Source organism: Lagenorhynchus albirostris, chromosome 8 (assembly GCF_949774975.1).
Source record: "Lagenorhynchus albirostris chromosome 8, mLagAlb1.1, whole genome shotgun sequence".
NCBI lineage: Eukaryota > Metazoa > Chordata > Mammalia > Artiodactyla > Delphinidae > Lagenorhynchus > Lagenorhynchus albirostris.
The window spans coordinates 79862907-79876165 of NC_083102.1; the positions used below are offsets into that span (position 1 = coordinate 79862907).

The window sequence follows — 13259 nt, forward strand, 5'->3', positions numbered from 1 at the left end:
AATTATTTAACAACACTATATAGAAAATCAAACAACTTTTCTTTAATAATAAGTATAATACATCCTTCATTCTTAAATTTTTTTTTTAAAATGTCCTGTTAACTAAAAGAATTTCACTGGTCCAGTTTTCTTGTCTCCTTTCATTTCCTCTTGCCATCCTTTAATCAAGATACTCATAAGCTCTGACAGCCCAAATGTCAGCCAAGATGAGGTGAAAGAAAGACAAGGAAATAGCCTGAAGAGTCCATGAACTCAAAATTTGTCCCCGGATAATTAAGAAATGGAAATGAGCATATCTGAAGGATTTCGCTGTGGTTTTCTCTCATTACACTGTTGGACAAAGTACAGATTTTTTTCACACTAATGAGATTTTGCCATGACTGAAGCTGATTTTTACTCTCATGATAGCTGGAAGCCTAATTCCTGGCTGGACTTTCTCTAAACACCCTTGTTAGCATCTCAAACTATTTCCTCTGGAAAGAATGTAAAGCAGATTCAGGTGTTGTATGTATTTACAATTTGAAGGCCAAAACATTTTATTTTAATAGATTTTAAAGGAAAAAGAGAAGTACAAACATGTTTTAAAGATACATCCGGAAACCATTTATTTAGCACAGACTGCTCCAGACTCTGCTGGAATTGAGAACACAGCCATAGTGTCAGACTTCAGGGAGCACAGAGGACAATCAAGTGACAGCCCATAAATGCACTATTGCACACAGAGAAACAGAGCTTATAAAATGGCATATGCTCTGTGCTTCTTTCTAAATTAAAAGCAACATCCTCAGAGGAGTAATTTTGAAAAAACCTACACACACACACACACACAAATATATATATATCTTTATTGGACTCATTATATATTTTTTCAATAAAGAAATTTATATGTATTTTTTCCAATCAAGAAAAAACAAAAGAAATGAAGACCTTCAGTACTTTAGATAATTCTGTGAAAGTTAAGAACAAACAAGCCATTATATTCCATTCTTCTTTCTCAATTTTTTTTTTACAGAGAGAACTTTTTTTTCTTCTGGTTTAGGAGAGGGTAATTGAATTTTAAATACCTTTTTCTGCCAGCCTTAAAATCCTATCTACCTATGAGAAAATGATTGTCCAATAATGAAAAAGAGAAAGAAAAAAGAAATCAGTCAAAACTTTAAGGAAATAAAGGTTTAGATTTTTTTTTTTTAAGTTTTTGGCTGCACCCCACAGCATGTGGGATCTTAGTTCCCCAACCAGGGATCGAACCCACGTCTCCTGCGTTGGAAGGCAAAGTCTTAATCACTGGACCACCGGGGAAGTCCCTAGATTTTTGTTTGATAAACACCGTGTTCCATCTTGATTAATTGACTTTTTATTTTCCCTTATTAAAAAACTTCTCTGATTATTACATATGGCTTAATTGTCCTAAAATAATGTCATTATTGCAGTCTTCCCATGAGGGATTGCAGTGTGTTTAACAGACATGGTTGGAGAGGAAAAGGAACTCCACTTATTTCTCAGCCTGGATTTCTGCTCACATTCAAGAATCCCTCTGCTTACCTGGCCACCTTCAACTTGTAAATCCACAGATTTTGATATGGAGATGAGAACTGTGGAGTTTTCAATTGTGTAAAGTGGGAACACAGCCCATTGACATCATGCCCAAGATGGTCAGTACATGGTAGCCATCAGACAAGGGTTCTTGAAGGAAGAGCTTTATGTGGCCATCTCTGCGTGTCAGGAAATTCAAGTGTGAAAAGATTGCAAAGAGATCTCATTGGCATTTACACAGGTCAACCATGGCTGGTAGAGGCAGGATCAGGAGAAAGGTGTGTTTACCCTCGTTAACCCTAAAGGACACAGACCTTGAGTCTTGAGAGAACTAGAGATTCAAACTTATTAGTAAGATTAAGATAACCTAGTAAAGTGAACATCTAGATTTTTCCCGACTAATTGGGGTTATATGTGAATGTATCTGAGCAAAAGTAAATTTTAATAATAATTATCCCTAGTTGTTCCACAGCACTCTCTTAGTCTTAGGATATACCATTCAATATTTCCCTAGGGAACTCTAAAGCTGTCCTCATTTTCTATATGTGTATATATACACACACTATAAATAATTTATGTTATATATATAAAACATATATTTAAGTTGAAGTGTACAGTTTTTGACTGTAAAATAAAGAAAACAAACTAGACACTTCAGCTAATGAAATATGCAATTAAGAAATTTTATGATGGGCCTAATCAACTGAGTTCATATAGCTCATGTTTCAGAGCAAGAAATTAGTTTCCCTGTGTTTGAAACCTGGTCCTATGAATTAATAACTATGCAACCTTGCCAACGTGCCTGAATTCCTCTGAGCTTCAATTCTTATCAGCTATAAAATAGGATAATAAATAATACTGGACACATAGAGTTGCTTTGAGGATTAAATAATGTAACACATGAAAAGCACTTAGAACTCTGCCTGTGAAAAAGTAGCGTTTCGTAAATGTTAGCTGTTATTATTTCAATGTGCTTACTTTATAAAGTGCTTCTCATGACATAATGGTATGTCAGTACAATTAAGAGTTTTGCAGTTGTACATTTTGATAGAGCATAATTCCTGGTGCAGAGTTGGCATTCGATAATTTTGCTACATATGGGTGAAAAAATGACTAAAGTATGCATGTGAAATATAACAATTATTAATATTATAAATTAAAATATGTTAACTAATATATCTTTTTGAAGACATTTCAATAGTTCAGGCTATTTTAATATATACTGACATATCTAGAATTTTAGTAAAAATACATGAGTTTGCATTTGACATTAATTTTCCATCTTCAATCTTATTTTAAAATTTTGTGCATTCGATTTTTCAGAATTTGAAAAAAATAACAATTTTACCACTGTTCAGTGTATTATGAATCTTAATCCCTAATATGTTTTTCCCATGGTCTCACCACTTGGATAATTAAGTCCAAAACAGACAGAAACTTTAAAGCTCATACTACACAATGTGTTTTTTTCTTAGTGTACCTACTACAGGAATAGCCATGAATTCTAAAGTAGCAACCAGAGTTGGCTGTTAACTTAAAAGTGGTCATATTCATTCTTCTTATGTCATTAATTTAAAGAATCAAAATCATAAAGTATAAAGGGACATAATTTGCTAAAATAGTTTTGAATTTTGTTATAAAATATTTTAAACTTACTGAAAATTATAGATAATACTGTCACAAATACTTGTGTTCTCGCTATCCAATTTTATCAAATCGTAACATTTTGCTATATTGGCTTCAGATTTTTTTTAATAAAAAATATATTACAAGTACCCCTGAAGTCCTCTGAAACCATTCCCCTGTCCTCCTGAGACAACCACATAATAGAGTTTAACATCTATAATTCCCAAGCTGTCATATGATATTAATGTTTGTCATACATATATACAAGTAGACATAAATAATTTACAGTATTATTTCATGTAATTTTAACTTTATATCATGATAACTTACCATAGGTTTTCTTCTGCAAATTATTTGCTCAAGATATTTTTTAAGATTTATCTGTCTTGATAAATGAAGGTATATTTCATTTAATTTAACTGCTGCTTAAATTTAATTGAATAAATATATCATAATGTATTTATTTATTATATTATTAACACACTATTAGAAACAATGTTGCAATGAATGTTCTTTAACAAATTCCTTTTGTACGTGTGGGAGAATTTCTCTAAAGTAGAAGTGGAATTAAGTCAAAGTGGAATTTTCTGGGTACTTGAGTGCATAAACTTCACTAGACATAGACAAATTTACCTAAAAAGTATATGTACAAATGTATACTTTCTGTTCACAGTCTATGAAAGTTCCTGTGTCTTTGAATCATTGCCTATACATTTCCCCAGAATTATTTGCACTTTGTGCTGAATGAAAAAATTGTCACATCCTACTCTCTTTTTTTGTACTTTCAGATAGGTTGGTTACAAATGAGAATAGTGCTGCTTCATTTCTTAAATTGGATTCAGTTCACAGTGGCTGAAATGTGAGGTCTTAGGAGACGTGAGCTCAGTGGTTCTCAGTGGTTCTCAATCTTGGCAATACTTTAGATTTACCTAGATCATTTTTAAAATTCTGATGCTCAAGCCTCACCCCAGACCTGTTAAATAAGACTCTCCTTGTGGGTGAAGGGCAGGGGGATGTGGGTGCCATGCTAGTTGCCCCACCTACCACCCTGGGAACTCAGATCCCAAAGTGATCCTAATATGCAGTCAACGTTGGAAATTATTGCCTTTGTATATGTCTGATAAGAAAGAGAATAAAGCCAGAGGGAGAAAAAAAGATACTTGGCTGTAGACCCATCTCTAAAAGTGAGTGGTGAACTGGAGCTTGATTCTTTAGTTTTACCTAGGATAGTTTTATCTAGGATGAATAAGTAAGTTAGCATCTGGGGAACAATAGTAGGTAATCCAGAATTTGGCAATGCTTGAGACCAGGAATATAACAAGAGTTAGTCTGCTGACAGCAGTTGGGAATAGAACTACAGATCCAGGGTCAGGATGCAGTACCTTTAGGATAAGGCAGTTTATGAAGTCCAGGCACGTGAATGGACCCCAAACAAATAGGTTTGTTTTCTAGGCAGAAAATTTGGAAAAAGCCAGTGAGTGTTAGAGAAAAGCTTTGTCTATGTGGGCACCATTGGCTCATAGCAAATAGCAATAATTCCAACCCCATTAGCTGGTTGATGCCAGTTATAAATGTTTTGTCAGACTTAATTAGAATAAGTTTTGAAAGTAAGTTATGCTTAAACGTGTAAGATATAAGCTTCTAACTGGTGATCAGAGGGTATGGAAGAGTCAAGGATAAACTGAAATGCCCCAAGTTATAATGCATGAGGAAAAATTTTGATTTGGTTCATCATTTGTAACATAAGCTATTGACATAAACCAAGAATTTGTATTTAATTAAGATTGTTTCATAACTAGATTAAGTATTCTACTTTACCAAGAGTGTCAAAATCTACTATAAATATAAGGTAACAAATGTTCATGGAATCTCACCTATAGCAACAGCCATTTTTCATCCTTTCCTCAGTCAGTACAGTTATTTCAGCTTTTTACAGAAAAAAATGAATTGAAAGACCATTTGGCTTTGCTGACATGATCAGTTGCAAAACTATTGGAAAGTTAAATATCCAATTATTATTTATGGGACAAGAAGATATTGATGTTACTGTATAGTTCATGTAATTATCTCACACATTCAGGAGAGATTAAGATTTCTAAAATTGTATTCTAGTTAGAACACCTAAAAGCTTTTCTTTAAAAAAAAAATACCTTAGGGAAAATAAAACTAAAGGCATCCAAGATATTTTTGAATTGTCATTGTGCATTCAACTTAAAATACAGTTTAAGACATGAGGATGATGAGATGATTACGTAGTGATTCAAAACAAAATACCTTTAAAAGTCTGCATGCCCTTCAGGTTGACTGTGAAGTCATGGGTCAAGGTAAATAATCAGGGTAATTCTTTCTCTTTTTCCAATTCAGTGCTGAGTACAAGAGAAGGACTAAATATGTTCAGAAAAGTCTTAATCCTGAGTGGAATCAAACAGTAATTTATAAAAGTATCTCCATGGAACAGGTATGCAATGATTATTTTCTATATGACAGATTCAGGCTAATATAAAAATAGTGATGATAGAATTACTGAAAGATTGTGATTCATATCAATTTTTCCATACAAACAAAAAAAATTAAGTAAAATACATGCAAGAAATATAGCCAGTAAAAGGAACTGGGTGCAGTTCGAAGATACAGTGAAAGAAAATGTGCACATTTTCACAAAACAGCTAAAAAATAAAATGAATAAGACTAGTGGGACATTTTCCACTGATTATTTCAAAATCAAATATTTCAATAGACTGGGCTCTATTTATCATATTTTGAGGGAAAATATTTTCCAGCTAGCTGTATTTTGACTTTCATAAACAAAGAAAAAATAAGATTCAGATGCACTGAAATGAATTACCCCTCCTGGCAACAATTTAGGGATCATCTCTTTTCTAAATTGAGGCTTCCTACGGATCTGGCATTGTGCAACTAAACCGTACAGAAGAAAGCGTGAAGAAGACTAGTGTAAAGGATTATCACAACAAATAGATGACTCTAAGCAAAATTGCATCAATGTGTTTCTGAAAATCTTCATGTCATAACTTTGTATCAATAATAGAAAATAACTGATGGTTTATAAAGATGAATTCAGAGAGAAAAGAATACAAATAGAATAGGAAGAAGACATCCATGAAAACAATTTACAAATGAGTTGTCTTTCAAAATGAGGTTTCTCATTTATCCTTTGGAAGATTTCTAATTTGACTATGAAATTGAAGCTGGATATAAATTGTAATCTGGGTTTTTGAGTTTAAAATAAGTTACGTTCACCTGCAGAAATAAGACAGTGCTACTAATGTGTTTTGGCAATTTACTGAAACAAAAAACTATAACCCAAATACTTTGAATAACCTAGACATTTTTGCAACCTATGAATTTCATGTATTTAAAGAGTATATATAGATTCTGCTTGGTACTTTTAATAATGGGCAGGGGTAGAATAACAGGAAATAAGTAAAAATCACCCTTTTTTTTGCAAAATAGTGAGGTATCTTATGATCAAATACTTGGTTGGACCACAAAATGATTGACAGTTTACATAATATTGAATGTAAGTATACAGTTTTATATAAACTTAAAGTATTTTTACATAAGCGGAAAGAGTTCAAGGAATGAAAATATAAATGAGTCTATTATATGAGTATAATGAAAATTTATGATGAGAAACGAGGTTAATGACATTTTGATTTGAACTGTAGCTCAAGAAGAAAACACTGGAGGTGACAGTCTGGGATTATGATAGATTTTCTTCCAATGATTTTCTTGGTGAGGTGAGCCTATAGTTTCCTTTTTTTTATTTGCTTCATTATAAACCATCAATTAAATCTTTATGGAAAGCATATTTCTTAAGTGTATAAGATAACTATTTCTGGATAAAATTCTTTGGTGGATAAAATTTATTTACAAATGACTCTGAATAGATGAATAGCAACTGGAGAAATAATTTTCACTTTACCACTTGATGTACTTTCTAATTAATTTGCAAGATGAAATATTAATTGTTTTGATAGAAAGTTATATAATCATGCTGTGAATCCAAATGATTATGTAAAAGATTGGAGATAAATTTATTGTATTATAAAATGAGCTGGATTTTTTTCAAATGCATTTTCAGTTTATTTAATTGCTATTCCTCATTGCACGTATGAATGACTTGATGTGACATTTTACATACTTCATTTAAGTGTCCCACAAAACATCTCAAAATATTTTAAGAAGCAAAACTAGAAGTAGGAGAAAACAGTAAAAACAATTTTTATAAATTCACAAGGAATGTAACCTAATTATGAAATGTGGCAGGATGGTCAGATTCTGTGATATTTTTCATCTATCATATTCCAAAAATACATATTTTGTTTAGTGATCTTTGCTTAAAGCAGAAGTTATGAATTAATGTTAAAAAAATAAATCTCCAAAAATATATAACACCTAGAAAATACAATATCCTTTTGATAGAGACAATAGAAGACAGTTGAGTAGTCTAGGTGACATGATGTCTTGTTTGGCTCCTACACTCTGTACCTTTTTCCCATCAAAACTAGATCATTTGAACTTCACCTACAGGCTCCATGTGGTATAGCCACTTGGACTAATCTTGGTCTTAGGACTACTCTAGAGTACGGTTATATCTGATTTATTGTCCTATTTCAAAAAGCTGATTTATTGATGTCCTTATAATTTGTTGTTCACATGAACCTAAAGCATATATCCATTGTGTGGTTTTATTTTTTAATATCTGCTCAAATATAAGATGCCAACTACTGTAAAATGCACCATTGTTTATGTACCACTAAGAAAAAATGTTGCCAATTAAACCATGACACAGCACTTTCTTATTGTAAACTGTTGGTAATATCTCTGTTTCAAATGTGAACTAAAGTATGTTTTAAAATAGAGGGAATAAGTTAGTAATTGAAAATTAGCCATTCTTTTTCATTTTGTCCCTCTTGTAACTAAAATCAAACAATCTGCAAAAAAACACTAGCCCAGTTTAAGAATATCATGTGTCCATTTAACAAAAGAAGACTTTATTTCATAAAGAGATTGACTTGTGACTCTACCTTTTTGCATCATCTCCAAATAATTTAATTAATAGTCAGAGATGTCATACAGTTCAAGTTAACCAAACGTTTATACAGCATCTGGTATGCACAAGACATACTCAGTATCATGGGTGAAGAAAAATGAGGAAGACCTCATCATCCTAAAGGTTATACCATATCCTTTGACTTATGTCCTTGAATAAGTTTCAGATCACAGAAAAAAAACAACAAACGAATTACAGCTTAATCCATAAATTTTATTCACTTATTGCACTTTTTTCCAGGTATTGATTGATTTATCTAGCACATCTCACCTCGATAACACGCCTAGGTGGTATCCTCTCAAAGAACAGACTGAAAGCATTGATCATGGCAAGTCCCATTCCAGTCAAAGCAGCCAGCAGTCCCCAAAGCCGTCTGTCATCAAAAGCAGAAGCCATGGTATCTTCCCTGACCCATCCAAGGGTAGGAGATATTTCAAGTAGAAAAAAGCTTTTGTCTTTTTGTTCACTCAGTATATTCTTGAATATGAGTGCCTGTATATTTAATATCTTTTGAAAGGTATTATATTGGGAAATATTTAATATAATATCATGCAAAGAGTAGTGGATGTGGAATCAGGAGAAAGGGGCTTTAGTCTCAGATCAGCCCTTAATTAGGTTGATGCCTTTGTGATCTTCACCTCTCTGGTTCTCTGTTTTTCAACCTATAAAATAGAGGAGGTTGGGTTATATGAGCTATTGGGTCTTTTTCAGCTCTCAAAATCTAGGTTAATATGACTTTATAAAATACGTTGGGGTATTTCATAAAGAAAACATAAAAATCCTCAACAGTTCTTTGACTAGACATAATCATCATTACCATTTATGCATGTTTCTTCTGTTTAAATCCCTATCTTTTCATATGTATATTCTTACTCATAAATCATATATGTAATATATGGACATAAACAGTTTTGCATTCTGCTTTTTAATTATATCAAAAACATTTTCCTCATGTCATCAAAACAATCGGTATGCTGAAAATTACTTAAACCTTTCCTAAGTGGTGCATTCAAACTAATTCTATGATTTTTTTTAACTACTATTATTATTTTTTAATTGCAGCGTCATACATTGGGTTTGGCAATATGCACAGCTTTCCCATTGGAATGAGCTTTTCCTTTGGGAGGTTCATTAACCAGTTATCCTACAACACAACAGTAATCTTCATCATAAAATGAGTTAACTGCCTGTATGAGAGAACCATGTAGTATCTTTCCAGGATATGCTGAGCTATTTATAAATATTAAATAAAAATTTTTATATTGGATCTGAGTATTCCTTCCTTTTCGCCTCTTCTCAGGAAGTACAGCAAATTGAAAAGTGGTTCTTTGCAATTTGGATTGGAAATGCAAGTGTTCTAGGAGATGAAAAACTGAGGTCGTGTCCAGGAGGCCACTGAGTTAATACAATAAACAACTGACTACAATAAGTGCTGTAGATTACTTATGAGTTGTATAGATCATTTCTGGATTCCACTTAGCCAGATCAGCTCTGCACTAATTAACATTCTGGAAGATGATTGGTATAAAGACCTGTCTCTCTATGACTACCACAGTAAATGTGTGATCTTATATATACATTCTCTAAAATCACCTGAGATGATGATATAATACAGTCCCCACTTCCATGTATCCCAGTGACTCGCACACCTTCCTCCAGGAATTTTACTTAAAACGCCTCCTGCGGCAATGTCAGCCTATTGTTTCTTCCCTGGTCCCTACTAGAATTAGCAGAGTTGCTTGGTGAAACTGTAAGTTAATATATTCATTTATATGAGACTACTTAGAATGTATTTATTCCTCTTCTCAAACCTCTCTTCTCAAGATTATCATCCTCTTGCCTTTCCTCCCAAAAATTGTCTCCCAAATGTTGAACCACCTCGCTGTATGGTGAGCAGTTGCATAAACGCGCCAAAAAAGAAACAGAGTTAACTTAAATCTTAGACGGTTTCAAATTATGTGAGACCCAGCTTGACAGGAGGAACGCTGGAGCAAATTTAACTCATGTTTTACCCTTTTGTAACCAGACATGCAGGTTCCCACCATTGAGAAATCCCATAGTAGTCCCGGTAGCTCGAAATCCTCATCCGAAGGCCATCTCCGCTCTCATGGACCATCTCGCAGTCAAAGCAAAACCAGCGTCACTCAGACCCACTTGGAAGATGCAGGGGCTGCTATAGCCGCTGCCGAAGCCGCCGTGCAACAACTCCGCCTTCAACCAAGTAAAAGACGCAAATAAATTCCTCAGCATGGCAGCTTAATGTTCATCTGTTGCCTTTCTTTCCTGCTGTCCTTCCCCATTTGCTTTGTTTTGTGCTTTCCCTGCTCCCTCCGTTCTCTGTCCCTTTGTCTGTGTAGGAACAGTATCGATACATAAATATGCTCTCTCTCATTTAGTTCTTTTTTGTTTTACTTTACATAGAACGAAATAAAACTGGCTGTTTCTCCTTTGTCTCCACCATCCGTCCAACCTGGCTCATAGTATTTGGTAGCTGTGTCTGTGATGTGTGCAGGCAAAACTATGTTGTGTGTCCTTTTTGTGTGCACTTAAATATCCTTTAGAATACAGGAATTATAAGCACAAGTGGCTGCCAGTTTTCCAGGCATTACACCAAAAAAAGGCACACACATAAGCATTTTGAGCAGATTAGCAATGAGAGTCTCACCTCTGAAAAACACTAAAAAATTTTAGGCAGAAGAGTCATGTAACCAACAGTCAAGTTCTAGAACCTAGGGGAAATGGAAAAAACATTTTACGCTTAAAATTTTTAATAAATTATGCATGTGAAATAATGAGGCTTTCCACGTGAGAAACTTTGTAGTCTTTTGGAGAAAAAAAATCTGTAAAGAAAATAATGTTTCCTATATTCTCAAAAAAGTATGTAGTATTAATATATGTCTAAGCATATTCGATGAGGCCATGTTACCTCATTAAGGAGCACAGTGGGATCCATTCTGTTGGATCACACTTTGTATATGATACAAGAGAATTTATAGGGTTATTCTTCTTTCTAACCACTGGAAATCATTTGGAAGCCAAGATATCAATTAAAGCGTAACAATTCACCCATCTTAACTGCTGTAATTTCAATTGATAGAATTATATAAGAACTTAGTGAGTACAGACACTTTAAAAATGTAGGGGCACTGTTACTTCCAAGAGGCATCAGGCAAACAACGGAGATAGATGAATGTTCTCCCCATCTCCCAAAGTCATCATTTCCAAAGAAACAGCCAGTTTTAACCCCCTTTAGTGCTGTGCATGTGGTGTCATTTTGGCATTTGAAAACACAACTTCCTTCGATAGAGCAAAAGATCACTTCTGTTTGCATGAATAACATTCAAGCTGGTTCCATCTGAGGATACATACTCTGGGTTTCCATTTCACCCACACTACCACAGCAGCACATAAAAGCGGTCAGTCTAATCATGCCAGGAAGCAGCACAGACACAGCATAGCAGGAGTCCTCCCCATTCAAAGAACTCAGTCTGATAATCTGCCTCCACCAGCTAATGGCAACCAAGACCAAAGCCAGCTAGCCCTCAGGAAGGTGATGTCTGATGGACCAGTCAAGCCAGAAGGAGGTGAGCAGAAAGGCGCTATTCAAAGCACACAGCAAGAACATCCCCCAAATTTAAAGCCCTCATCTTTTAATTTTTAGAGATTGTCTGATAAAGTATGTTTATCCACTTTTTAATGTGCTTTTGTGGGCATGGCATTTCAGGACTTCATCATCACTGTGTAAGTCCCAAGATGAGTCCCATAATATATTGACTACAGTGATTTGTATTTTTCTATGCACTGGGCATCTTTTGACTTTTGTTGGGAAATAGATTAACAGTATTCATATTGCAGAATGGAACGCATGCTACTAACATAATCTGTTCAAGCATGACTATAAATATGTTGCACTGTGATAAAAGTTTAAACTGCTCACAATTCGAGTTAGCATACCAGTTGGAATGTAGATCAGTTTTTGTTGAATATTATTTCAAGTGTAACTTTTTTTAAAAATTCAGTGGATTTTGGAAATCTTAGAGGAAAGTAAAGGAAAAAATTGTTAATGCACTCATTCACCTTTACATGGTGAAAGTTCTTTCTTGATCCTACGAACACATTTTTTCCACTCATGTTTCCATAGTTTTCAAGTGTACCAGATGTGTTGGGCATGTGAATATCCAAGTGCCTGTGTAATAAATAAAGTATCTTTATTTCATTCATAAACCACTGGGTTCTGAGCCATTGTTATACGATGCAGCTTAAAATGAGTGTGTCAGTTTTTGCTTTCTCATTTGATTCCTTGCAATAGAGAATTTAAAGTTACTGCTTCGTTGCTAGTGCAAGCTATAATGATAGAATATTGAGTTGCAGGACAAAGTTTCATGTCGGAAACATAAGATAGATGGGGAGTTATTACCAAATAAAAGTACCAGAGCTTACATAAACATGTAAATAAATAATGGGTTTGGGCTACTCTAGGCAATGCTTCCACTCTTCCTTTCTTGCACGTCTGATCTACTTCACAATCTTCTCAGCTTTCTGGATAAAGGAAGACAAATCCAATGAGTCTTGCTCCAGACAGGCACCTAGACTTGATCCATGGCTTTGTTAGGAAGGAAAGCAAGTTAATATCTGTCCCTAACTTGACACCAACAATTTGTGGAATTTTCCCCAAGAAAGAATGCCACTCACTCCCAGTGACAGGGATCAAACCAGGGTGATTATAAAATTATCTTCATTGTAATTCAAATTTAAATTTAATTTTAATTCAAAAACATATATCAAAGAAAGGATAAAAAAAAACGATAGCAGTGTTTGCCCCCTTAAGTCCCTTCCAGCCGTAAAACACTTGATTCTATGATTCTGTACTTTCCACAAACTAAAATTAAGACTTGTACTTTCCTATTGCATTTCTCTGTATTCTCAGAAATTTTTAAAATTTAATATGCTTTTGTCCCAACTAATCAGACATTTAGGAGCAATGGAGGATGTATGTGGCAGTACAAAGGCCAAACCACTGTGATGT

General features: G+C 34.1%; 1 protein-coding gene across 1 annotated transcript in view; it reads left to right on the forward strand.

Annotated features, from left to right (window-relative positions):
• Positions 1-13259, forward strand: part of PCLO (piccolo presynaptic cytomatrix protein) — a 365674-nt gene that overhangs the window by 299767 nt on the left and 52648 nt on the right. The window contains exons 17-20 of the mRNA XM_060156163.1: positions 5524-5617; positions 6846-6917; positions 8474-8654; positions 10260-10454. Coding sequence (XP_060012146.1) covers positions 5524-5617; positions 6846-6917; positions 8474-8654; positions 10260-10454 — 542 coding nt within the window. The remainder of the gene's footprint in view (positions 1-5523; positions 5618-6845; positions 6918-8473; positions 8655-10259; positions 10455-13259) is intronic.